Raw genomic sequence first — 27,640 nt, 5'->3', positions numbered from 1 at the left:
AGGGCAGATTTTGCCTGAATGGTTTTCGGGTGCCATGTCACATTTGAAGATACCCTGAGGTACCTTACAGTGATAACCCCATGAAATGACCAGATTTTGGAAACTACACCGCACCAGGAATTTGAGGGGTGTGGTGAGTATTTTGACCCCACCGGAGTTTTCCAGAAATCAATGTGTGGTGGTTTGTTAAAAGTGAACATGTAAGTTGTGTGGAATATATCAGAGCAAAATAAGGTGGTAATAATACAGGGCAGATAAAGGACTGAATTATTACTGCGTGGATATGTGTTACACCAGGTTTCACAAAGATAAATGTTGTCCTTTTGTATCCCCCTTTTGGAACATATTCAGCATGTTTTGTGGGTCCTTCCCTTCCTTACTATTTGGGGAACTTCACCTGGGAAATGTTGTCCTAGTACAAAAAAGTACAATAACTTCCAGAAGTACTGGGGCCCTCCCCTTCCTGAAAAATTAGGGCCTTGATCACCACCTATTGAAACTAAAGGAAAGTTCCAGCCTAGCCTGAAAATTTAATAACACACAAGCATTATACAGTCCCATCTCAACAATGCCTACAGCCATCTTTCCGTAAAACTTTATTTTCTGAATGGCATTGTACATTTTCAGTATTTGATCTTAAAGATCAACCCCTTCCATGCGTCTATTGTAATCCAGGATGCTAAACCTGGTACCTGTGGGTGTACTCTGGGACAGCTTATAAATTTTAAAGGGGTTCTCTGGGAATAATTTAAAATGACCAACAGCAACCTGTCCTAGAATGTGAGGAGGACTGGTTGCCTCCACTTGCAAATCTTACTTTAAAATGGAATGCAACTATGCAGATTATTATTATTATTTTTTTGGGGGGGGGGGGGTGTACACCTCAGCAATCTTGGTGGTAAAGTGGTTAAGGACTGGCCTAATTTTAAATAAACGGCCAAATCAAGGGTCATTTTGGGGTGGGCACTGTGCATTATCACTATAATGCAAAAATTTCAGAATCAAATTAAATTAATTCCGGGTCCTGGCCATACAGTAAATTGGAGTCTGGTACAAAATATCTGCCCTCCAATACTGCTTAATTACTGGCTTCTTAACAAGGCCCATATGGAGCACGAGCCCTCCAAATTGTCATATGTTCTGCTGCATTTACTGGGGTCCACATCAGGGGTCGAGCAAATGGTGATTTTGGATGTTGAGCAATAAATTGCTGGGCGTATAAATTAGTTTGAGCCATCATAACATTTATTAAATCCTAAAGTAAAAAGATTAAAAAATATATATAAATTTCTGTGAAGCCTACAGTATCAACCTGCCCACAAACTTAGGAATTTGAGGCCGATAATCCTCAGGAGGTAGGGTCCATATGGGATCACTCTGGGGGGCTGCCTCAGCTTTTGTCCTGGGGCGCCTTCTTGAAGGTCCTTCATCACTGGATGAGGAGGGGAAAGAGGTTAAGAGGAGTGTGGCATTCTCTTATCCCTCACTGGCTGTATCAGATGAGAGGCACTGATGGTGTATGGGACATTTTTTTATTGGGGTGTGCGATTTAATACGTATAAAGTGTGTATAAATTGTATTCATTCCCAGGGGTTGTGTGTGTATTGATTTTACCATCTACCACTAACTGATTTTTTTTTTCTATTATTTTGAAAACTTCCCTGGGAGCGGCCATATGCAGGATGCTCTTCCCAAGTGCTGTCCCGCTTGGGGACATGTCACTGCTGAGGCCAGTTACTGGCTGCAGCAGAACATGTGACCCTAGCCATTTGGAAGTACAGGTTAGGGACCAGAAGGCTACTGGCCGAGCTTCAAATGTTAAAAAGTACAAAATCTGGAGAACCTCTTTAGGGTACCTGCAAACCGATGCAGCTGTGCGGATTTCTGCGCGTTTCCACATCAAAAAACGCTTGTGTTACTTGTGGTTTTTGGTGCAGATTTGATGCGGTTCTGCCGCAGATCTCGTTCTTGCAATGCAAAGGGTAAAATCCTTACAAAAAAATAAAAACTGCACAAACAATTTACTGCAGATTTATAAATCCGCACAGCAGGTCAAATTCCGCACGGAATTAAAAAGTAACGTGTACATGAGACTTGTCTTATCTTATACACTTTCCTGGTACTGGATTAGACCTCATTCACACGAACGTATTTTGTTTCAGTGTCCGTTGTGTTTTTTTTTTTGCGGATAGGATCTGGACCCATTAATTTCACCATAGGCTGTCCACATCCATATGTCCATTCCGTAGCCCCACCAAAAAAAATACAGAGCATTTACTATTCTTGTCCGTTTTGTGGACAAGGATAGGCATTGTTACAATGGATCCGCAAAAAATAAAAAATAAAATAATGAATGCAACACTGATGTCACACAGACGTCATCCGTATTATTTGTGGATTTGCATTTTGGGGACAGCTAAATACATACGGATGTGTGCACGTAGCCTTATGCTGCATGTTTTCCAGACGAATGCTAAGCACTGTACTCTATCTCCGGCACTCCTATAAAAAAGAATGCCACGGGTGCGCATTCCGATTAGCCGCACTGTCCATTTCAGGAAGGTCTCCATGGGTTATGGGGTCCTCATTTTCATGCTTCGTGGGGTTCCCAGCGGTAGGACCCCCACCGATCTAACATTTATCCTCTATCCTGTTGAGTAAAACTCTTTTTTTATCCGGAATACCCCTTTAAATTTGGTATGCCAAAACTGCTTTAGGTAAATGGGAGTAGAGCCCCAGGCAACTGCCTGGTTTGCCTTCGCTTATTAATGCCTGACGTGCATCGACCACTAGCAAGCAGTTTCTGTGCAGATATCTGTAAATTAATGTCATACGTTGCTCCTGCAGACATTAAAGAAGCAAAATGTAATCATTTCATGGCTACAAAAGATCCTTTAAAATGTTTGTATTAAAAATGTTAGATATCCTCTTTCAAATGCTTTCTTAATCATAGTAAATAAATCCCAGCTGCTTATTTGGTATAAGCCTGGGAGTAGCCTGCCAAGAAGAGCGAAGGAGGGGGAACAGCAGGGTTTATTTAAAAGGATTCCTCGGCCAAATATCGGGCAGATACTGGACATGCATTATAATTCAAGGCCATTTACCTGTTTTCAGACAAAGCTTGTGACAGCAGTGGAAATTATATTTTATCCTCATATACATATTGGGGGGGTAATTTACGCCAGCCTTTGTTTCGCCCCTGTGCTGGTGGTGACGAGGCCTCATCATAAATTTCGGCACACAGCCGTAAGTCCGTGCGCCTGGGGTAGTTGTTACTCCTCTTTTACCCCAACACGGTCCCCGCCACTGCCAAGTGGCGAGGACGGCGCAAAAATCGTCCGTGCGACAAGTGTCCAAAAAAAGGGTCTTGTGACCATTTCTATGCCAAAAGCCGGAGTAAAAATATTCTCTTTTTTTCCTCTTTAGAATATTACACAACTTGGGCTACTTTCACACTGGCGTTTTGGCTTTCCGTTTGTGAGATCCGTTCAGGGCTCTCACAAGCGGTCCAAAACAGTTTTGCCCTTATGCATTCTGAGTAGATAAGGATCCGCTCAGAATTAGTGTTGAGAGAACTTGTGTTTTAAGTTCGGCGTCTAATGTTCGGGTTATCGAAGATTTGCGTTATGGATTCCGCTACCATGGACCAAGTTATGGTCCGTGGTAGAATCCATAACACTATTCTTCGATAACCCGAACTTTAGACGCCGAACTTAAAACACAAGTTCGCTCAACACTAATTCTGAGCGGATCCTTATCCTTTAAGAATGCATTCAGTTTGCATCAGTTCCGTCTCCATTGCGCTTTGGAGGCGGACACCAAAACGCTGCTTGCAGCGTTTTGGTGTCCTTCTGACGAAACTGAGCCAAACGTCCTGACACACAATGTAAGTCAATGGGGATGGATCAGTTTTCTATGACACAATCCGGCACAATAGTAAACGGATCTGTCTTGGCTATGGTATAGATAATACAATGACGGATCCGTCTTGGCTATGTTAAAGATAATACAAACGGATTCGTTCAGAACGGATGCAGACGTTGTATTATCTGAACTGATGTGTTTGTGCAGATCCATGACGGATCCGCACCAAACGCGAGTGTGAAGCTAACCTTAAAGCTAAGTTTATAAGCTAATTTTCACTTGTAATAAAGAAATATTCAAAGGTGGTTTCAAAAATGTATCTTCTGGAATCCACCAAAATGGTCTTTTTTTTTTTTGGCTGTGTAAATGTTTCGGGTTAGTAGCAGATTCACTCTCTACATTGCAAATCTGCAGTGAAGCCCCGCAACATACCAGCATTTGATCACTGATCAAATGCTGACCAAATCACTAGGCCTCACTTGAATAGGACAGAGCTGCGCAAAGGCCATGTAACGTCACAGGCAGAAGAAGATGCCGCAGCAATTGCCTGAGTGCTGCAACAGATGATCGGTGGGGGTGCTAAGAGTCGGACCCCCAAAGATCTGATATTGGTGACCCATCCTGATGACTCTAAAGATTCAAACATTTGGCATTTGTAATGAGGGCTGCACATAAAACACATGGACGAGATTTATGAAGATCAGCACTTTCAATGCCGGTATTGATAGCCCCTGCACCTCCTGAGAACGTGCTTAATTTATGACGAGGCGCAAGCCTCATTATAAATTAAGTGCGTCCACCAGCAGTCCATTTGCCTAGAAGGAAATCTATGTCTGCTCGTAGCTGGCACATATTTCGGTCATCATTTATGGCAGAGAACTGGAGTAAATGATCATAAATCTGCTGTGGCCGATGGCCCGTCTCACACCACACACCTTTTTGGAAAGTGCTGAGGACAGTACATTTTCCACAAAATAATTTTCACGGTGGCAGCATTTTTGGCACAAAAACCACAGCATCACCATGACATGTGAATAGACCCTAACAATTGTAAGCCCCAGGAGGGTACAGGGCTGTGGAATATGTTAGTGCCATACAAGCGAAGACAGTAAATAACAGAAAGGGTCATTTACAAAGATAGGCTTTTTACACCAGTCATTGTTTCCTCCCCTGCGATGGCGGAGAAAGTGCCGAATTTATCATAAGGCTCGCTGCCTGGAGTATTTTTTTACTCCTCTTTTACTCCTGTTTCCAGGTATAAAAGATAGTAAATGATGGGGGTGGGGGGGTTCTTTGGCGCCGTCACAGCCCCCGTCAGATCCTCGCCACTCCCAAGTCACAAGGACGGCGCAAAAATCCCCATGAGACAAAATATTGTTGCCTGGGTGTTCAAAAAAGGATCTTGCGACTATTTTTACGCCATATGCTGGCATAAAAATAATCGTAAATGACCCCCAGTGAGGTATGTTGAGTCCTATTATAGTGAATGGGAGAGCCTGCCGTCAGTCTGTGCTTGCAATGCATCCACGTCCCACATGGCTTCACTAACACAACCAAACATGATGGAGAACAGCCTGTTATTTCAGTGCTGGATGGAGACAACTGCTCAGAGGTTTGACAAATAAAGTGGTTGTTTTAATTAAGTGGACATGTATCCACTGGGAACGCAGCGGAGACCACCAAAATCACTAGAGATGTGTACAGTGGAATTGAATCCAGGTGTCTGCCGGGGGAGGAATATTCTGGACAGACGTGTGTTCAAAGGCTAAGCAGAGACAGTAAGGGCTGCCACTCACAAAACCACACGTACAGCACGAGACCGCCGGAGGACGAGGATGAATGCTAGAGGGAGGGGTAATGGTTAGCTTCACATACATTTCCTCCCAAAACGCAAAAAAATCTCCAGTAAGTAAACAGCTTTGAGATGCCCCCGACTGTCACATTACGGCCATGTGTCATCACAAAGTGACCTATTGTTTAAATCAAGGGGGAAATTATCCTTTGCGGTGGTTTTGGTGTCAGTTTAAAATGTGTTTTTTTTTTTGCCCCAATGGGGGTCATTTATCAAGGGACTTGCAACTTTTTTAGTCGCAAGTCGCTTTTTTGAGAGGCTGTGTGACAATAATTAGTCGCAAGGCCGTCTTTGCTCTGTGTTCAGCTGGGCGGGCAGGGGCCATGTACTGCTCCGGCAAATTTACTAACGTTATGTTTAGAGATGAGCGAAGGGCGCTTCGGATGTTACATCCGAAGTCGCTTCATTCATATATTCAGATTAATACTGTACGGAGATTCGTCTCCGTCCGGTACTAGAATGTATGGGCTCCGATGAGCCAAAGTTAGTTATTCGGGAAATCGCGCGTTGCTTCTTTGACTACTTCGGTTATTGATTTTTAAAACCACTTTAAAACTTTAAACCGAACTCGGATCCAGCTAGTGCCTCTTCATAGATTATTAAAACTTTACTGCAGCGTAGGGGGAAATCTAAGACCGGAGTAAAGTGAATGACCAACAATGTGTACATGAGATTTGGCAAATCTCATTCACTCTTCTGGCATTGTATTACGCTGCAGTCTCTCTGCACTAAAATCTGCACAGAAAAAAACGCATGTCATACGCAACGTGTGCATGTACCAGGCGGCAAGGAAGACTGCGTAAACGATGAGGTTCTAAATAATTCGATCCTGCTGTGGCTTGTACCCAGCTCTTACAGATTTCCCTAAAAACAGGTGAACGGGCTGTAACAACCAGAAGAGGGCATACTAATACTTGCGTAAGCATTACAGTTATTATTTTTTTCCCCCTTTGGGGGGGTTAATGCATTATAAATAATAAGGGTCTGCGTTCTCTCTTACAGTAACGGATGGATGACTGAATGAAACAGCAAAAAGATTAATCTAATCAGTATATGTGCATGTGAATTCAAACATATGTCTCATAAAAACCTACACAAAGCACACACGTAATGGAATGTAATACAGGACACAGGCCTTCATAAAACAGTTTACTTCAGGACGCCAGAAGAATAACAGATATCATATTGTTTCGCATTGATAATATTGCATACTTGCAGGCTGAAAAAATAAAAGGCAGAGCCATATCCCTCGAAGGCTGGAAGGTTTAGAAACTGGGTCCAAGAAATTATTGCCAGCAGACAAGCGCTTGCAGACAAGAAGCTAAAACCCCGAGCGTCTCACGCTGCTTTTTTTTTCTAAAAGATCACCTGTCGTCAGTTCAAGCCATTGCAAAAATAACAGCTTTTTAGAGAAACAATGTAATTCGGTTATAGACTAGAAAAAAAAAAAAAAAAACACTACAAAAAAAAATGAACCAGCGCCTCGTGTCCGTGGGCTGTGTCCAGTACTGCAGCCAGTAAATAAGGCTAAGCTGAAGCGTCACACACAGCCCATGGTCAAAAGGGGTTTCCAGACGAAAGCGGTCGTGTTTCTCTAACCTTATACGACCTCTTCAACACAATGGTGGATGCTTTTATCATAATGCATTAGGCAATTACAATAGGTTTGGGAACCGACAGGTCTACGTTCACGTTCTGTGCACAGTCAATACCATGTATGGCTCCAGTCACAGAGAGAATCCCATGAGAGGCATCTAGTAGCTAATTCTTCAATCTCCTCCATACATGTTAACTTGCACACAGGGGCACATTTACTAAGACTGGCTTTTAACGCTGATCTTAAAAGGTATATCACTGCTAGATTTTCTGCTCGATAGACGCTAATGAGAATTCTTATGAATGCTCGTTAGCGATCATCTGACAGTCTAACACCACCACTAAATGCCCGATGAACGGGTGTACACTCGTTCATTGGGCGGTCCAGATCTTTCAGCATTCTGAAAGATCTGGATTTGCCGGCAGCAGATCGCTCTGTCTAAGGCCTCCTGCACACAGCCGTATGGCTTTTTCACTGTTTTGCGGTCCGTTTAAAATGGTTCATTTTTTCAGTTTTTTGTTTCAGTAGCCGTTCCGTTTTGCCGTTTGGTTTCCGTTTTTTTTGCGGATCGCAAACGGAAACAGAAGCATGGCAACAGAAGTAATTACATAGAAAAATTGGGCCGGGCATAAAATTTTCAATAGATGGTTCTGCAAAAAACGGAACAGATACGGAATACATACGGATGCATTCTTAACGTAATTTGCGGGCAATAATAGGACATGTTCTATCTTTAAACGGAAACGGAATGCATACGAAGTACATTCCGTTTTTTTTAACCATTTAAATGAAATGTTCCGTATAAGGACCGCAAAAAAACGAGCCCTTAAACAGGTGATTTGGCAGTGGCTCTTTATAATTTACCTGTGAGGTGCATTTTTGGGGTCAGGGTTGTTTTTTTTGTTTTTTTAATACTAGTTTCCTCTAAGGTGTGGCATGTTTTCCTAATTTTCTGGCATATCTGTCCCATAGAAATCAGTTTTTTTCCCAGTTTGAAAAAACTGTGTGTGTGTTGTGTTTTTAATGGATTTTTTTTTTGACTATTGCTTATACTATTGCATTAAAAAAAAAACATGAGAAAACGCCAAAACTGTGTGCCGACACCTCGATTCTGTTTTTCCACATGAAATAAAAAAAATTATTGCTGACAATTTCAAATTTGTAATAAGCTATCAATTAAAACATAAAAATTACTCGCCACAAACAAGTGTGAGCACAAACTGACAAAGGGAACAAAGTGGTGATAAAAAAGGCAAAAAAGGCAGAGGAATACGCGGTTCTAGTCATACTGAACCGGCCTTATAGAATTTGATAAATGGCCAGAGTTTGCCATGCTCGCTACCATCAGTCATTAGACAGCAGTAAAATCTGGAGAAGCCCTTGTCCGCCTGTGACAAGGGAGGAAATAGATTAATATGGTCTAAATACGGCGGCTGCAAGTAAAAAGGGCCATTTACCTTGACTTGAAGGTCCTCTGAGCTTTCGGTGTCCATGTAGAGAGACAGGAGCTTTGGCAATACATTTGCTACAGCGACAGCACGTGCATGCTCTGGAGTGTGTCTCCCAATCTGGCCAAGGGACCAAGCGGCAGCTGCCTTGATGTGATCCTCGCTTTCCTCTGACAGGCAGATGGCTAATTGAGGGACCCCCTGCAAGGTTCAACGCAATTGTTCTTAGTGAAAAGCAATGCATATCAAGCCATCTCACAAGTAACAGCGCATTAGATACAAGTCATGTCATTTTCTTTTGTCTTGCTAACCAATAAGCAGGAAACTATAAAAATTAAAAAAATATAAAATAAAAAAATAGCCAGGCCCCCATCAATAATCTCTGCAGTAATCAAAAGCAACACGAGTCCTGGGCTACAACGGGTTAAACATTAGCGTTCAGATAGAGATTAACGTGATTATTCCGGTCTATACAGCTTGTGAGCAATATTGTTGCATTATGGTTTTTCCTTCCAGGCCGAGGAGCAGAAATTACTGTCGGGCTCGAGCCGTGACGGTGATTACACGTTATTAGAAAAATACACACTGGGTATTGTCAAGCAGCTTAAGGCCTCTCTCAAAAAAAACACCATGGGGGTCATTTACTATTATGGTTTGCGCCTGTTTTTTGGTGTATTTTGTGACACTTTTGAAAGCCTTTGTTTGTTCGTCTCATTTATTGTGGGTTTTGTGACTTTTTCCCTGCTTGGTTTTTGAGCCCTTTCGACCATTAGAGGGTTTGGCTTGTTTGGAGTGTGTGGCTATGATGGCGCACAGTTTTTCAATTCATTATTGTGCGAGTTTTTAAAGGTGTGATACAGCCGGAATTTGGTCGAATTGCTACTTCACTGGGGGAAGTGAAGTACAATTTTCCGACAAGGCCAGCATGCACAGGCCTACTTTGGGCCCGCGCCCCACAGCAAGCATCAATTAAATAACAAGCTGCACAAAATTCTCTACCACACGTGCGGCATTTTACAGAAGGCAAAGATCACACAACAAAAGACAACAAAAAACAAAAACACAGCAAAACATTAAACTACCAAAACATTTTAGAAAAAAGAAAACTACAAAAAAAAAAAAATTAAGTTGGCAGCAAGCTCGTATTCTAATACATAATTGTATGGTGGCCGTGACCATGGGATCACACATAGGCACGCATGCGCTGCGGCTTGGTGACTTTTTGCGCTTATCTCATTTTGCGCTCGACAATTTCTGAAACCTTCATATGTGGTGGAAAAATCCACCTGAAAATAAATGTTATTATGTGTGGTTGATAAGTGTGCCTCGGAACAGCATCCTGCTGCATAAATAATGATGTCCTGCGGCTTTTGTCTCCATTCAGTTCAATGGGGAATGTAATCTTCACAAAAATCTAAAAAAAAAATTCTGCATCCTATTCCACGTGTAAAAATCTGCACCAAATACAAACCATTGTAAAAGTCCACACTGGGCTATTTTCTGGTGGATTTTTTCGCCACTTGTGAAAGCAATCTTACACCACTCACTCTGGAACGGGATAGTGAGAGTACTTAGCTATGTTAGTTTCACACCTGATTTATCAATGGCGACTTTTCAAAACGTCGCAAAAAGTGTCCCAATCTTCTTACAGTTAAGGGGTGGCAGAGAAGTGGAGAACCAGCTCAAAACAGAAGTTTTAAGGGTGTGTTACATGGGCAGGTTTTCTGCCCGATGATGGCTAACTAACATTCGTATGAATGCTCCTTAGCGATCATCTTGCAGTGTCATACTGCCGCCGATTGCCCGATGAACGAGCAAATCATGCTGAAAGATCAGCACTTGCCAGTGGCAGATTGTGCTGTCTAATTAAGATCTGCCGCTGGCAAACCACTGGACAGCATGGGGACGAGGCATTAGCGATCGATTGTCCCCATTCTGCGGAGGAGATCGCTGTATGTAATAGCAGTGGTCTCCTCCACCGATGAGCAGGCGATTTCTGGGAAGGAACGCTTCCCTCCTGACAATCATCTCCCTGATCGGGGTGTCTAATACACCTTTTACACTTAAAAATGCACCCATTTTCAAATTAAATAACCCTCCCCCAATGTATGTAGCGCGCTTTATAATGTAACATCTGGCTGCACAAAAATATCCCATCTTCAGGAGAAACCGCTGGATGTGAAACCAGGCTACACACACAGATTTGGGCTAGCATTTTTTGCCACTAAAAATACCATCCAAACAAATGTATAAATGGTAATTTTTTGGGCTTTTTTTTTTTCTCTAAAGCAGGCATGCTCAACCTGAGGCCCTCCAGCTGCTGCAAAACTACAACTCCCAGCATTCTCAAACAGCCTACAGCTATCAACCTACAGCAGGGCATTGTGGGAGTTGTAGTTTTACAACAGCTGGAGGGCTGCAGGTTGAGCATGTCTGCTCTATAGAGAAAGAGGCAGAATCACCTGAAAAAAGTGCTTCAATATCCTGCATTTTTTTAATAAACACAAGAAGCACTAAAAATGCCACAAGTGGAAATAAAGCAAAAAAATTTAATACAGTAAAAACACTCACATGTCCTGCATTTCACATTCCCCTTAGGGTTTCAGCTAACATCTGGAGCTGGCGTTTTTGCAACAATAATTGTTCCAAAAATGCCACTAAAAGGCAGAAGTGTTAAAATATATACCGTAGATGTGTGCATCAAAAACTGCAATACTCCTCAAAATGTCAGGGGAAAAAAAACAACCTATGCGTGACACCAGTCTAAGGGTGGGGAAAAAAATAAATTCAGGCGGGTTCCATAGACAATGATATTTTTATGTAGCCTACTAAAGAGTCTGCTCATAAAAAAATTACAAAGTCCTTAGTGTGACTCTTCAGGTTTGCCTCCTTATATTTTTTAAAATAGTTGTATTAACTAAAAAAAAACAAAAAAAAAAAAAAAAAACACAAGGTACATATCAACATCACATTTTAGTGGATTTCCTTTGGGTTTTTCTTTTGGAGTGGGAAGAATCCTCACGTGGGAAAAGGAAAAACAGCGCCATCCTGCCTTCTCTATTTAATAGAATTATTTCAAAACAAAACCCACTAAAAAGTCAGATTCACACCAGCGTGTTTTCATTTTTTTCAAAGCCAAAAAAGGTCATTGGTCTTCACACAAACAGCACTTTTTGGTGAGTATTTTTGGCCATTCCTGGGGTCTTCAATAAGGCTTATAAACAGCATAAAAAAACTGCTTGTGCAAAAACACTAACAAAATGGCAGCAAAAATCCTATTAAAATGCTTACTTTTTTGAAGTTTTTATAGTTTTGAATGCTAAAAAAAAAAAAAAAAATACCGGTATGCGCCCGACCACACACACACGATTTAAAAAAACAAACTAATTGAAGTCATTAATTGAAGTCCAGAATTCTTACCGTGGAACCAGTTTTCATACGTTTCTTCAGAATGTTTTTCAGTGTTGATTAATTTGCTACTTATAAAAAAATACACATGCGTGTTTCTAACACTAAGACCAGACATGTGCAGTTTTGGCGCAATCTTTTTTTAGCCAGCTTGTATAAATGCTACACACTTCAACTATTTTTCATGGTGTTTCATAAGAGTTTTTGGTGGCATTTATTATATCCTAACATTCTGTACATATCAGTATTTTGTTTTCTGTATCTTATAAAGAAGCCTATGGGAAAACCAACAGCTATTATAAAAAAATAAGTTACGTCACAAACACGTAAAATTATAGCTCACATGTATGCCAGCTCATAGCTGCCATAGATCTGATTTTCTGATGCCAGGAGATGCACCAAATTGATTTAATAAATTTGGCACATCTTACTCCAAACAGACTTCCCCGATTTGTCTAGGCCTGTGATGGCTACCCTCCGGTACTCCAGCTGTGGTAAAACTACAACTCCCAAGATGTACACTTGCTTGGCTGTTCTCAGAACTCTATAGAAATAAATGAAGCATGCTGGGAGTCGTAGCTTGACCACAGCTGCAGTGCCAGAGGTTAGCCATCACTGGTCTAGGTGAATCTGCCCCATTGTATGTGGTGTGGGGGGGGGCCGCTGTGATAGGACTGATTTTATTTCCTGGCGAGTTCGATTTATGCCTCCTTCACACACTATTTTTGTGAATAGTGCGCCTCCTTCATAACTTCGGCAGATCCGCTCCCAGCTATGGGGCTTTATTAAGACCGGCATCTACAACGTTGGTCTTAATAACTGCGCCCCTATGTGTGAATACGGCTCACATGACCACGCTCTGTCTGGGAAACACGGGCCATGTGTTGGACACAGCTACCGGACTGACCACAGCTCCCCGGATCTGACCTGTCTGTATCATGGTGATTTATCATTCTGTCAGTTCACATCTGATCGCGGGTCTATGATGCAGTCAGTTCGAGTCAGGGGAACCGTGGCGAGTCCAGGAGATGCGACCGACACATGAGTAGCGTTTCCCAGACCATGTGTGGTGGTGTGAATCAGCCCATAAAGAGGAACCATCATCTCTCCTGCCATGTCAGTTTTAATAATTACATGCACCCCCATGAAATAATTCTGGAACTGTGCCGTTCCTCTATTATGCGTTCTAAACATGTATGATTACGTTTTAACTGGGTGTTAACAGTTGGGGATGTAGACCTACACAGTATGACAAAGTCAGCAATTATTGGACAGTATCTGAATGGGTAGGGGGGGTATACCGCCACCTAGTTGTAAATGTATTCATACATTTCTAGTAGGTATACTAGAGAACAGCACACTGCAGACTTATAACAATTCTAGATCATGACTTCTTATATTATGAGGAATACAACTATATATTGAAACAGACAAGTCAATAGAGTTAATCGGTGCTCTATTAAGCCCCATTCACACGACCATATTTTTGCTGCGGACACATTCATTTCAATGGGGCCGCAAAAAAATGCAGACAGCACACCGTGTACTGTCTGCATCCGTATGTCCTGCAGCCCCACAAAAGATAAAACTTGTCCTATTTTTGTCCATTTTGCTGACAAGAATAGGCATTGTTACAATGGCTCCACAATAAAAGCCGAATGTAACATGGACGTCATACGTATTATTTGTGGACCGAAAAATACATATGGTTGTGTGAATGCACCCCTAAAGAGGAGCCGTCCCCTCTCCTGACATGTCTGTTTTAGTAACTACTTGCATTCCCCATGTAATAACAATACTGGTGAATCTATTCTTGTAACTATGTTGTGCCATTCCTTTATTATTCCTGCTAGAAGTTTATGAATGAATTGCCAGTAGTCTACAATAAAGGTCCAGCTTGGGGCATCTCCCTGCACCGGGGTCTGACAACATCCAAATGAGTGCTACCAGTGTCAAACTGTCAGGGACACGCCCCCTACTGGTAACACACAGATGGACTTTACGGCAGGCTGCTGGAAATTCATTTCCATAAATTTATAGCGGGAATAACAGAGAAAAGAAGAATGCATAGTTATAATGATCTGTTATTCTATGGAGAATACAACTATGTATTAAAAAGGATAAGTCAGGAGGGGTGACGGCTCTGCTTCATGGAGAAAATCTCTAGATATAATGGCCACCTTGTAGGTCGACTATCCCGGTCATGCTTGTTTCTTGCACTAAAAAGTGATCCTTTTTGCATCCTGCTCCTTGTGTGTGTGACTTGGTTACAAGAGTAAACCCTGCCAGATGAAACTGGTTCAACCTGTGCTAATGCGATCAGGATTTAAAGCAATTCAATTTAATGGCAATTACAGGCAGTGCCCCCGTTCTGCGCCGTGCATGGTAATCCCTGCCCATCAGAGACCTGAAGGGTTACACTTTCCACCTGTACGTCAAAAGCAGCTGTTCCATTTCTACTTGTGAAGATGCACTGGGGAATATGGAAAGATTGATATTTTATTTTTTTTTCAAAGGACTAAATGGTCTATTGTAAGTAGCAAGCAACTTGCAGGCTGAGGTTGGCGAGGCCTGCTGGGATTTCTAGTGCCACAACAAGAGACCTACTGCTTGTCTTCATGCGTAATGAGCGGTTTGGGAAAAGGCAGACATGAAGTATGAGAAATGCAACATTTACAGGGGATTTAACCGAATTCCGGAGGAGCAGTGTACGGGAGACGGCGATTTCTAAGAAAAATTAGCAGAAGCTCCGTCAGGCTCTTTCATTTACAGCCGATAAGCTAATTACCAGGACATATTACGGTTATCTAATCTTAAGCTGCAGTGAAAAGAAATGTCGCTAGCAGCCAGAACGTCTATTAAAATACAGAGCTGCCTGGTAAACACTGGCTTCCTGTTAGCCAGACGGCCCAGTCCGCAGGATTCAGCAAGAGCGAGGACCTACGAAAATACACCCCCCTGTCGCATTAAAGGGGTTATCCAGGTAAAGATATCGATATCCTATTCTCAGGATAGGTCATCGATCATCTCATCGGCGGGGGTCCGAGACCCAGCATCCCCACTGATCAGCGAGCCAGAGCCACCGCACTCACCAGAGCTCTGGGGGACGCTGTACATCATATAGCGGCTGCGCTGTGTATTGCAGCATTGACTTGAATGGGGCTGAGCTGCAACTAGGCCATGTGACTGAGGTACAGCGATGTCACATGGCCTAGGAAAAAAAGCCTCTGCGCTCACGGAGCGCCGACCTCTTTCACATGAGCGTGACGGATTAGGTCCGGACGCGTTCAGGGTGCGTTCAGTGAAACTCACACCATTTTGCAAGCAAGTTCAGTCAGTTTTGTCTGCGATTGCGTTCAGTTTTTTCCACTCGGGTGCAATGCGTTTTGATGCATTTTTCACTTGCGTGATAAAAAACTGAAGGTTTATAAACATCTCTCAGCAACCATCTGTGAAAAACGCATCGCATCCACACCTGCTTGTGGGAAAAAATGCGGAATATAGAACATGCTGCGATTTTCACGCAACGCACAAGTGATGCGTGAAAAACAACGCTCATGTACACAGACCCATTGAAATCAATGGGTCAGGATTCAGTGCGGGTGCAATGCGTTCACGTCACGCATTGCACCCTTGCGGAAAACCCGCTTGTGTGAAAGGGGCCTAACAGTTGATCGGCGGGGATCACAGGAGTCGGGCCCCTGGCAATCCAAAATTGATAATCTATCCAGAGGATAAGTCATGAATGTAAATTACCGGATAGCCTCTTTAAGTACCCACAGGCTAAGCTCATCCTAAGGGCTCATGCACACAAACGTATTTTCTTTCCGTGTCTAGTTCTGTTTTTTTTTTTTTGCCAACAGTATACGGAAGCATTCATTCTAATGAGTCCGCAAATGAAACCCAAAAAACTGAAGTTACTCCGTGTGCATTCTGTTTCTGTATGTCTGTTCCGCAAAAATATAGAACATGTCCTATTATTGTCCGCATTACAGAAAAGGATTAGGACTGTTCTATTAGGGGCCAGTGTTCAGTTCCGCAAAATACGGAATGCACAACGGATGTTATCCATGTTTTTTGCTGACTGCACAATACATACGGTCATGTGCATGAGCCCTAAATTGACTTCTCTTTGATAGACAGGTCCCTTGAGAATAAGCTGATCGCACAGTGTCCCCCCCCATCCAGGGACCTCCAGTGATCAACTGATCTGTGGGGAAACCAAGCAATAAGTGTTCAGTTTCCCTGCAGCGCCACCACAGGAGAAATTTTACATTGCATATTGCCCAGTCAAATCAGTGGGTGTTCTGTGTAAAGCCTCATTTACACGACAGTGTTTCACGGACGCGTGCTCTACGCATTCTCCACGGACAGCACACATCCCCATTCACTTTAATGTATGTATTCAGACATCAGTGTGTTACCACGGTCCGTGGGTCAGTGTTTTTAGCAAGGATGCATACGTAATTTTTTCCTGTGTTCACGGATCAATCACGTCCATTATAGTTTATGGGTCCATTAAAACCACGGATACCATCCGTGTTTCGCGGATCATTAAGAAAAGCTGTTCAGCGTCAGTGAAACACGGACAGCAAAAAACGGACACGCGCACCCAACACGAATCCTTCACGGATGCATCATTGACCAGCTGCTCACGGATTTGAGCACGGACATGGACATGTGAATGAGGCTTAATGCAGGACAGGATAGGTCCTCCAGAGCGAGAGAGACTCTTTGTAATAACTCTTCACACTGGTTATAGAAGAGAATCATGAACTGAAGACCCCCCTCAGAATTGTCTAACAGGGGGTATAAAGTGAATTAAAAAACCCCTTTAAAAAGTCCCAAAGATTGCAGACACAGAGACAGCTTACCGATGATATTCAACTTTGAAAATGTACTCCCCTAGTCTTCATGCACACGACTGGCTGCAAAGCTCAGAATGAGCAGGAATTTAAATTAATGAAATACAGGTTTTACTGAATCTTTTTCCATAAAACTATATAATCAGTCTGCTCAGCTTCTTCTGCTCTATAACATGCTGCAGTCAGCTCAGACACCACGGTCAACGTGACAAGTTCCCTTCTGGTTAAAATTGATGCTTCCTTTTCATAATATACTAAGGACGGATCGCAGACCCATTCAAGTGAATGGGTCCGCGATCCCCATGCGGCTGGGCCACGGTCGGTGCCCGAGCATTGCGGACCGCAATTTGCGGTCCACAGCACGGGCGTGGGCTCCACAAGCCCTAAAGCAATACTATAGGAACCACTCCCATTTACATGAGGAGTGACTGGATAATAACTTTCAGGACTGTGGTGAATATCAAATTCCTCAAGGAAGTTAGGGTCCATTCACACTTCCGTGTGTATTTTGCAGATCCACAAAACACGCACATCGCCGGCACTTAATAGAAAATGCCTAATCTTGTCCGCAATTGCGGACAAGAATTGGACATGTTCTATTTTTTTCGGGAATGGAATTGCAGACACCCGGAAGTGCGGGTGCGCAATTCCAGATCTGGGCAGCATATTGTGCGGCCCTATAGAAATGAGTGGGTCCGCAATTTCGTTCGGCAAACTGTGGAACGAAATTGCAGATGTGTGAATGGACCCTCAAAGGGGTTTTCAAAGACTATCCTCAGGATAGGCCATCAGTATGAGTCTGCTATCCGGGACCTGTGCCAATCAGCTGTTTGAGAAAGTTGCGGTGCTCGCATTAGCACCACGCCCTTCTTGCTGCTTTCCCCAAGCCAGTGACATCACGTTCATCGATTATATAGTCTAAGCGCAGCTCAGCCCCATAGAAGTAAAGGGGGCTGAGCTGCGATACCAAGCACGGCCACTATATAATGTACAGCGCTGTGCTTGGTGACGCCAATGCCTTCTGAAAGCTGATCGGCGGGGATCTTGAGTATTGAACCCCAACTGATCAGATACTGATGACCTAACCAAAAGATAGGTCATTTGTTTTAAAATCTCAGAAAATATTTTTAAAGGTTATGAGACCATAGGATATCTACGAGCTATTCATAGACTAAGGACTGTCGTAAAGGAAGTCTAGGAATTCTAAGAAACTTCATGGAATTAGAAACTCTGATCCCCTGCATATTATTGAAAAAGTTATAATTCACATTTTATTGGAGGACAGAGCTCTTATCCTGAGCTGTAGTGTATCTGTAAAAACTTTTTGTTTTTGGCTCTTTTTTTTTTAACTAATTATATGGGTTTATTAGGAATTTTAACTAAAATCTCACTGTAATTACCTAAAGGGGAATATGAAAGAATCCCTAATGCAGTGTTCTCCAACCTGTGGCTTAATGCAGAACTACAACTTCCTGTCTTCACAGACATAGCATGCTAGGAGTTGTGGTTTTGCAACACCTGGAGGTAGCTGGTTGGGGGAACACTGCCCTAATGAATAGTAATGAATAGCTTAGTAACAGAAGGTGCAGCTAGCGGGTGACATCTGTCCCGCACATTAGGTAGAAGGACTTTAAGAGCAGGCATAACCTGCCTTCCAGCCTCAGAGTTCAAGGAGATGAGGATGATCCCTGGATCCAACAGTGGTCCCTGGATTACCTGCCATTTATATGTTTATTTTCATGGTGCAGTATTAGAGCGGGCTAGTGGAAGACCATCCAGAAACATACTTCTCCCTGCTCCACATTTCGTTGTAAAAAAGTGGATTTCCACACAAAAATAACAGCCACATACATATTGGTCAGACGGAAGGAAGGAAGTGTGGCCACTGAGCCTGTTTTGCATACAAAAATAGACAGACATTTTCCTATTCAACTGAGGTGAACATCCAGACGTGAAGTCATACTGGTGGACACCCTGCAATTACTGCCATGACCTACTAACAAAATAATAATTGCCAACTGAAAAATGACAATCAAAAACGTCCGATAAGGAATGTATGGTAATTATGCTAAATAAAAATATATTATAAATAAAAAAAAAAAAACATTTCCAACTTCTGACCCGCTTGAAAGTGCCAAAAAATTTGACTGCTCTAACTTCTGACCCTCTTTAAAATGTCTCTTATATTCTCCAAAGTATGCACAAAGTCAACATGACTCACGCACAAAACAAGTATTGCATTACTGGTGCACAGCAGGTCAGGTAGCAAATCGAGTCTGGCACCAAGACGTTTGGAGCAGTAGATCCGACAGCAGACATCTTTAGTGAAGCAAACACCAGCTGCGTTGTTCTGGTAATACACGGCGCAAAATAAAGGTAAAAGTAAGAAGATAACAGCTACTGTAACATGGTGCGTTATTCCCCTCATTAGGGAGAAATCGGCAATGTAATATAAGCAAGGAGCACGTTCTTCGCCAGGAACTAACCTTTGAGATGATGACAGCCATTGCAAGGTTCTCGGAATGAGCTGCTACATAACCCAACATCATGACCCCAGGAAGTCTCACATTCCCCTTGCTGTTCCCGATGCAGTCTATGACAGCGGCCACTCCTCCTGCATTGACTATGAGCTGGGACAGCTGGAATTAAAGATCGTAAGTTACAATTTAGCAATAAAAGGCAATAAAAGAAAACAATAAGTACGCATCCTACAAATATTCAATTAAAATGAAGATCTCTGACATCCATGCCATATGGTGCACTGGAGTGTGAGGTTTGGGGTTTCTTTGATTTGTTTTTAGCTTTCCGTTTGTTGAACATGTGAGCGTTCGCAGCGCTGCTGTGTGGTTGAGAAACAGTGGGAAAAGATGGTAAGCACAAAAACATTATTTCATCACATCAAGATTAACATTTTCATTGTCAGACAGAATAAGAAATCTGCTTTCATGTGGCCGTGGCTGCTCATGTGAACAGAACTCACAGCAACATAGATCAGTATGATGCTGCGAGTTCACCTGACATGAACTACGTTCGATTTAGGAAATGCGGCTATCAGCCGGGTGAAGTAGCTTTACTGACCAGTTGTTTTTTTCTTTCAGTTTTTGCCTTTCTGCATTTCAGCAGCCATAATTCTTTAGTTTTTTTTAATTGACATGGCTGTATGAGATCTTGTTTTATGCAGAATTTTTTTTAAATTATTTTTAGGTGTTGTTTAGGTGTACACAAACTTTGGATATAGATAGGGAGCGTAGAAAAAGGTCTAATTGTAAGACAGCTCGGAAGCTGTTTTACATTTAGAAACTGGTGCTGGGTGAGTGTGTGTGTGTGTATATATATATATATATATATATATATATATTTATTTTTTTTGAACTTATACTTTAAACTTATAATGTATTAACCCGGTGACCCAGTCATATTGGGCGTGTCCCCTGTAATCATGCTACGGTCATGGACTGCAGCAATCAGAGGGTTCACAGATGGGGTCGGAGCTTCATCTAACCCTGGCTGTAGGACAGGAGACTGCTCCAGGAATCAGAACGGTTAGTAACATCTGGTGCTTAGAGCAGGAGCGGGAGTCTCTCAACCCCTTTACTGCAGCAAAGCCAAAAGACCTTGCGGCAGACTGAGGATCTGCATCACCCACCTTTACCCAAGTTAGCGCCTGTCCATTGGAATATTCAACCTGCTACTCCATTCATGCGGACGGCACAGGACCTCCATTCTCATGATTACATCACATTGAATGACATAGCAGGGTGCATACTCAACTAACAATCCAAATCAAGCTCCTCATCACTGTGATCATCTGTCTGTCTAACCGCTACTCCGATGCCTCTGCCCTGTGCCAGTCATGCACTGGTTGTCCATACAGCACAGAATTCAATTTAAACTTCTCACTCTCACCCACAAATCCCTCCACAGTGCCGCACCCCCTACATCTCCTCCCTCATTTCTGTCTACCACCCTACCCGTGCCCTCCGTTCATCCAATGACTTACGACTGACATCCACCATAATCTGAACCTCACTCCCATCTCCAAGACTTCGACCAAGCCGCCCCAGTTCTCTGCAACCCTCTAACCCCAAACAATTAGGTTAATTTATATCATTCGCAGTTTCAGGCGCTCCCAAAAAACACATCTTTTTAGGTTAGACTAATGCATCCCCTGATCTAACCCTTCTCCATTCAGCGTCCCCGCTTCCCTTCAGAGTTATTCCTCTGAACCCGATTTATCAGCATCCGCCACACGCCATGCACTCAGACTGCGCTGCAGACAGTGGCGTCAGTAAAACTGACTGGGCCCCACAGCACATTTTTAAACAGGCCATTAAGCCCGCTACTTCTTCACAACCCCTAATTCATGTGCAACCCCCAATCCTGTGGCAAGTCAAGATTGCGTTCTTAGACAAGACCCAGCAGCCGCTCCGTCCGTTTCCTATAGTGTCACTGTATGTATTGTCATTGTATAATACTGTTCAGGAGGCCCCGACAATAACCTTCCTCCTGAGGGGCCCCTTGTTGGTCCGGGTCCCAAATGAGCCGCTTCCCCTATAGCTACGCCCCTGGCTGCGGAATATGTTGGCGCTATATAACTAACAATTATTATTATCGTAAAGTGAAGTCTTCTTTCTCTGTCATGTGGCGAAAAAGCATTCGGCCACAGTTATAGAAAACCGGCCATACACATAGAATTGTAAAGGATCCTGCTGATTTTAAGGTGTATTGGGACAGTCTGACTACATTTTAAAATCCAGATCTGTTGCTTCCTGTAAATACGCAGCGCCTCCGACTTCTGGCTGTCACTTATCTCCTTATTAAAATATACATGCATGCTCAGGGGAAGTGCACAGGCATATTTACAGGGGAGTCAGCTCTCCGCCTAGTGCTCGTTTGGCCCGCAGCTATCTGGTGTATGACCGATATTAGTTCCTGGACTATTTGGGGTTGTCAGCCTTCCCAAATCAACAAATCTACCTAGGTATAAGGTAAATCAGAGGATGTATCACTGCAAATGCAAGCAGACTTGCCATTCAGAAGTAGGAAAGTGGGCAATGTGGGATTTGTAATGGCCACCATGTTGGTCTTTGATGGAAACAGATAACCTGACAGTACAGAATTTACTACAATTTACTACAAAATGGTTTTCTTCGGTATCGATGCTCATTAATCGCATGGGTCACCTATTTTTTCTGCCAATGAAATGTTTTTAATTTCTGATTTTCTTTTTTTTCTTTTTCATGTACATGATTATGGAAGAGGCCATCTTGTCTGAGCGGTTGTTAAAAGCATTTAGAGGTATGCTTTACAGCAGCCATGTGGGCCATAGACACAACGGACAGGAGGGGACTCATTGACTTGGGAGCGTTCTCTAGGCATGCTCTGTGACCTGTAGAGAGGTCAAGAGGGAGAAGATAAGCTGTGATGTCACCTATTCGGAATGGTGGATCCTGTGTTGATAATGAGATGACTGCTGAAAAGTGATATGTACAGAACACAAATAACATATTAGTCCTACTGGTCTGTGCAAAAATGGCAGGATTTTAGGGTGTATATATATATATATAGTGAAGTATTAAAAAATAAAAATAATTGAAATTTTTTTCCCCAGAGATTCTACAAAAAAAAAAAAAAGTTTAACAAATACTTGAATTAAACAATAAGTCATTTTCTGATGACACATTCCCTTTAAGATCTGCCTTTTATACACAAATAACATATGCCTCTAGTGGCGTATGATCAAAGCGCTGATTTTTATGCATCTGCAAGATGTCACAATTGGATGCCGGCTGGTTATCCGCAGCATTAATGCTTCATGACAACATACGACAGACTGTTTAGTGCCAATTTGTGGGAAATCTCGGTGAAAAGCCGGCAGTAAGGAATAGGGGGGAGGGGGTTCCAAAATGGTCTCTATACTGCTGAGACATCTCATAGAGCTGCACGTCATATGTGTATGTGGCTATGATAAGGAAGGATGAGCTTAACATATATGAGGTTTCTAACTAAATCTATCTTGACTGAGATGATAATCACATCCCTTGACATTCATTGCCGAATCAACAATTGATATCAGCTTAGCAATACCCCTCGAGGGCAACAGGTCACTTCACCGCAGCCCACAGAAGTCCTGCTGAGTCACACTACTGTGACGGCCGACAAAAGAAAGGCTTTAAATATCCCGCATGCTAATTCATCTGACGATGACTCACGTGCAAAAGGATTAAGGTATCGTTTTAATTTGTAGTTTACTCTCTCAACCCAGCTCCGAGTGCAGCTATTAATCCAGCCTGAATTATATATTAACTCCGCACGTTGCCATTTCGCAATGCAGTTACCTCGGGTGTGTGTCGGGCAATTTCTCGAATTAAAGTGGCTGCATTTTTCCTGACGTATTCGTCCGGGTCCTTCAGGCATGTCAGGACGACTGGGAAGATTTCGGCTTCTACCACCATCTCTGCTAAATCCACCGAATGCTTGGATATTTGACCTAAGGCAGAAAGCACCTGCCGCTGTGACGGAGACACAATGTCACAAGTTATTCATTGTGTAAAAAAAAAGTTTTACAATTATCCAAAATATTTTCTGCATCAAGTCCCGGTGGGTTTCAAAAATCTCTGCTTGCAGTCACTCAATGCAAAACGTTACTGGATAAAAACCTGCCCTGGTCGTGTAACAGACACACAACATACAGGACGCAGCTCTGATACCTGTACTCTAAATGTGCGACCACGCGGTCAGGTTTCTGCATGTAGCTTTGGAGGACAAAGCCAGAACTGAATTAAAAAACCAGAAGCCGTATCTGTCCTTTATTCTTTCTCTCTTTTTATGATCCACTCCTGATTTTGACTTCCAAAACTGAATGCAGAAACCTGAGCGTGTGGCCGTACCCTAACAGTTACGAGCCAAACTCCTGTGTGATCATCACATCTCAAGGGCAGATTTCTATCCAGGAGTAAAGAATGAAGGTCCCTATTGAATAACAGCAAGCACAGATATTGAAAACCACAAGGATCCAGAAACTCATAGAAATACATTTTTTTTCATTCACATATCTCAGAATATCCCTATTAGCTGGTTTCACATAGAGAGAATTTATCAGGCCCCAGACTCCAGAATTCAGTCACTAAAAAGTCATAAACTGGGACTTTGCAACTTTTCAGACTTATTTGCGCAAAAAATAGTTTTTCCATTGTGAAGGCTGTATTACGCCTACCGATTTTTCAGCAGATAAATCGCTTACGAGCGTTCGTATGATCATCTTGCAGTGTAATACTGCCGCCGATTGCCCGATGAACAAGCTCGTTCATCCGGCAATTGTGATTTTTAAGCATGCTTACAAATCATCGTTTGCCGGCAGCAGATTGCGCTGTCTAATTATGATCTGCCGTCGGCAAACCACTAGACAGCATGGGGACGAGTGATGGCATAGTGATCGCTCCTCCTCATGCTGCGGAGGAGATTTCTGCATGTAATAGCAGTGATCTCCTCCAGTAGCTCGCAGGCGATTGCCGGGAGGGAACGCTCCCCTCTCGACAATCGCTTGCTCAATCAACCTGTGTGATACAGGCTTTAGGGTTTTTGCGACTAAAAATCTGTTCCACTTATGTGAATGGGGCTAAAAGCACCTGGATTTTTTTGAAATCCACAATTCGATGAATGGAACGGATTTTCAGCTGCGGAAAATTCTGTAACAAAAATCTGCAGCGTGTGAAGGTGCCCTTACACCACTTGCTATTTTGAAAAGAAGGTGGGAAAGTGGACGTAATTAGCTATATTATTAGGAGTGTTATTCCAGATTTATCACTGTGAAAAAAAGTCACAAACTCAGTGCAGTTGGGGGAGGGGGGGGGGGGATAGCATTTCTAAGACAAAAACATTAAAATGAGCCAAATTTATCGAACGAACGGTGTCCAACATTTAACAAATTTAGTAAAAAGTTGTGCTTGAGTGTTGACGTATTGACTTCAAATATTACCCTAATGAAAAATTCACCCATAGTTTTTTTTCTGCCCAGTCTGGCGAAATGTTTTTTTTTTTTGTTTTTTTTTTAAACAAAAGGGCAACTCAAGAGTTCAGGGTACTTTCACACTAGCGGCTTTGTTTTCCGGTATTGAGTTCCGTCACAGGAGCTCAATACCGGAAAAAAATGATCAGTTTTATCCTAATGCATTCTGAATGGAGAGCAATCCATTCAGGATGCATCAGTTCAGTCCCTCTTACTTTTTTTGGACGAAGAAAATACCGCAGCATGCTGCAGTTCTCTCTCCGGACAAAAATACTGAACACTTGCTGGAATGCCGAATGCGGCATTAATTTACATTGAAGTGTATTCGTGCCGCATTAAGTGTTCCGGCAAAACGGATCCGGCATGCGCAGACCTTTAAAAATGCTGAAAAAAATACCGGATCCTTTTTTCCGGATGACACCGGAGAGACGGATCCGGTATTAATTTTTTTTTTTTACGATGGTCTTTTTATTGAAGGAAGTATAAGTATGGATAATGTATTTCAATACATTAGATCCGTATCCGTCTGACAAATGCCATCAGTTTGCGTTCGGATTGCCGGATCTGGACGGCAGTTCCGGCGACGGAACTGCCTGCCGGAATCCTCTGCCGCAAGTGTGAAAGTACCCTTAGCTGCAAGTCTGTGGGAAATTTGAAATGCATCACACACATGCATTTTTTTTGTGCAGTATTTTTTTCAATTGCACTGCATTTTTGGGGTTAATGGCATGCTCTGTCAACGGCATGTGAACTGTAAAAAAAAAAATAATAATAATAATCTGTGTGTAAAAGAAGCCTCAGGCCATTTTCACAGTCAGTATTTGGTCAGTGTTTTTCATCAGTATCCGTAAGCCAAAATTAAGAGTGAAGCCTGCAGAGGAAAAGTATATAGGAAAGGTTTGTGCCTTTTTGTGCTTTGTACTCGTTACTGGTCTTGGCTTATAAATACTGACCAAATACTAACCGTGTGATCGAAGCCAAATGCAGCTACACATACTGTACATTCTCTTGGGACAGTGGGTTTAATCACGTATGTAATAAATGTTTAATAGACTGAGAACCAGCAGCAGTCATGTCTCCGTCATCTCACTGATCTCCATTTAACATGTAAATGTATACTGGGAAACTAGTAATTAAAAACCAGCTTGACAATGCAATTCAATTGTTTGTAAATTTAGCAACATTTAGTCATAGACTGGGTCAAATGGGGTGTATCTCCTAATGTCCAATAAGTCTGCTCTGCAGATCATAAATTTATATCTTCTATATAAAACACAGATAATTTATTTGAATAATTATCCTCATTAAAATTATATAAATTTGGCAAAAATAGGATTTATGTTAGAGGTTTATAACCTTCCCTGCTTTGTATCGTGTTTAAATGTACAGATCAATTTCTACTTCTTAGTTAAGTGCAATATTAAGTGCTTGGTATACAGTACATACAGAACAACTGGCATAGCAATCCATGGCTGTCACCAGAACCATCTATCTGGTAAGTAATACAGTAAAATTCCTTTAATCCAACATCAATGGCAGTCAATAAGTGATTATCAAATATTCTGAATTATTGGACAGTTATAAAGTGTATAAAACTCACTTTGAGAGGGTAGAGGGGGGCGGGGTAACATAAAATTACAGCACAACATCTGTTACCGCTATATTAGGCTACATGCACACGACAGTGTTTTTTGAGGTCCGCATCCTATCCGCCAAAAAAGAAAAAAGGAACGGACACGGGGGAAAAAAAATACGGTCATGTGCATGAGGCCTTAATCTGACAAATCTGCTAATTAATCGGAACAAAATGATAAATGTTCTAGTTGATTCTCTTCCCAGTCTTCTGCTTCGGGTCTCATTAAATTTTACATTATAATATAGTTCTGTGCTCGATCAAATATCTTGGATTATCAGATGTCAGATCCAAGGGATTTCATTGTATATGCCTGTGAAATGAATGATCCTTCTTAAAACGAAGATAGATACGAGATAGATTATAGATTATAGATACGAGATAGATTATAGATTATAGATACGAGATAGATTATAGATTATAGATACGAGATAGATTATAGATTATAGATACGAGATAGATTAGTTATAGATACTAGATAGATACGATTGATAGATGATAGATTATAGATACGAGATAGATTATAGATTATAGATACGAGATAGATTATAGATTATAGATACGAGATAGAGTATAGATTATAGATACGAGATAGATTATAGATTATAGATACGAGATAGATTATAGATTATAGATACGAGATAGATTATAGATTATAGATACGAGATAGATTATAGAGTATAGATACGAGATAGATTATAGATTATAGATACGAGATAGATTATAGATTATAGATACGAGATAGATTATAGATTATAGATACGAGATAGATTATAGATTATAGATACGAGATAGATTATAGATTATAGATACGAGATAGATTATAGATTATAGATACGAGATAGATTATAGATTATAGATACGAGATAGATTATAGATTATAGATACGAGATAGATTATAGATTATAGATACGAGATAGATTATAGATTATAGATACGAGATAGATTATAGATTATAGATACGA

At 41.9% G+C, this 27,640-nt stretch overlaps 1 protein-coding gene across 3 annotated transcripts in view; it reads right to left on the bottom strand.

Annotated features, from left to right (window-relative positions):
* Positions 1-27,640, bottom strand: part of SPAG6 (sperm associated antigen 6) — a 149,350-nt gene that overhangs the window by 20,427 nt on the left and 101,283 nt on the right. For all 3 annotated transcript variants that reach the window (XM_044293912.1, XM_044293911.1, XM_044293913.1), the window contains 3 exons: positions 23,373-23,546; positions 19,521-19,673; positions 8,771-8,962 (listed from right to left, as the gene is read on the bottom strand). In XM_044293912.1, coding sequence (XP_044149847.1) covers positions 8,771-8,962; positions 19,521-19,673; positions 23,373-23,546 — 519 coding nt within the window. The remainder of the gene's footprint in view (positions 1-8,770; positions 8,963-19,520; positions 19,674-23,372; positions 23,547-27,640) is intronic.

The sequence above is a fragment of the Bufo gargarizans genome, chromosome 5, assembly GCF_014858855.1.
Source record: "Bufo gargarizans isolate SCDJY-AF-19 chromosome 5, ASM1485885v1, whole genome shotgun sequence".
Lineage (NCBI taxonomy): Eukaryota > Metazoa > Chordata > Amphibia > Anura > Bufonidae > Bufo > Bufo gargarizans.
Note: the sequence above shows the minus strand (reverse complement) of the source record. Positions and strands in the feature narration are given on the sequence as shown.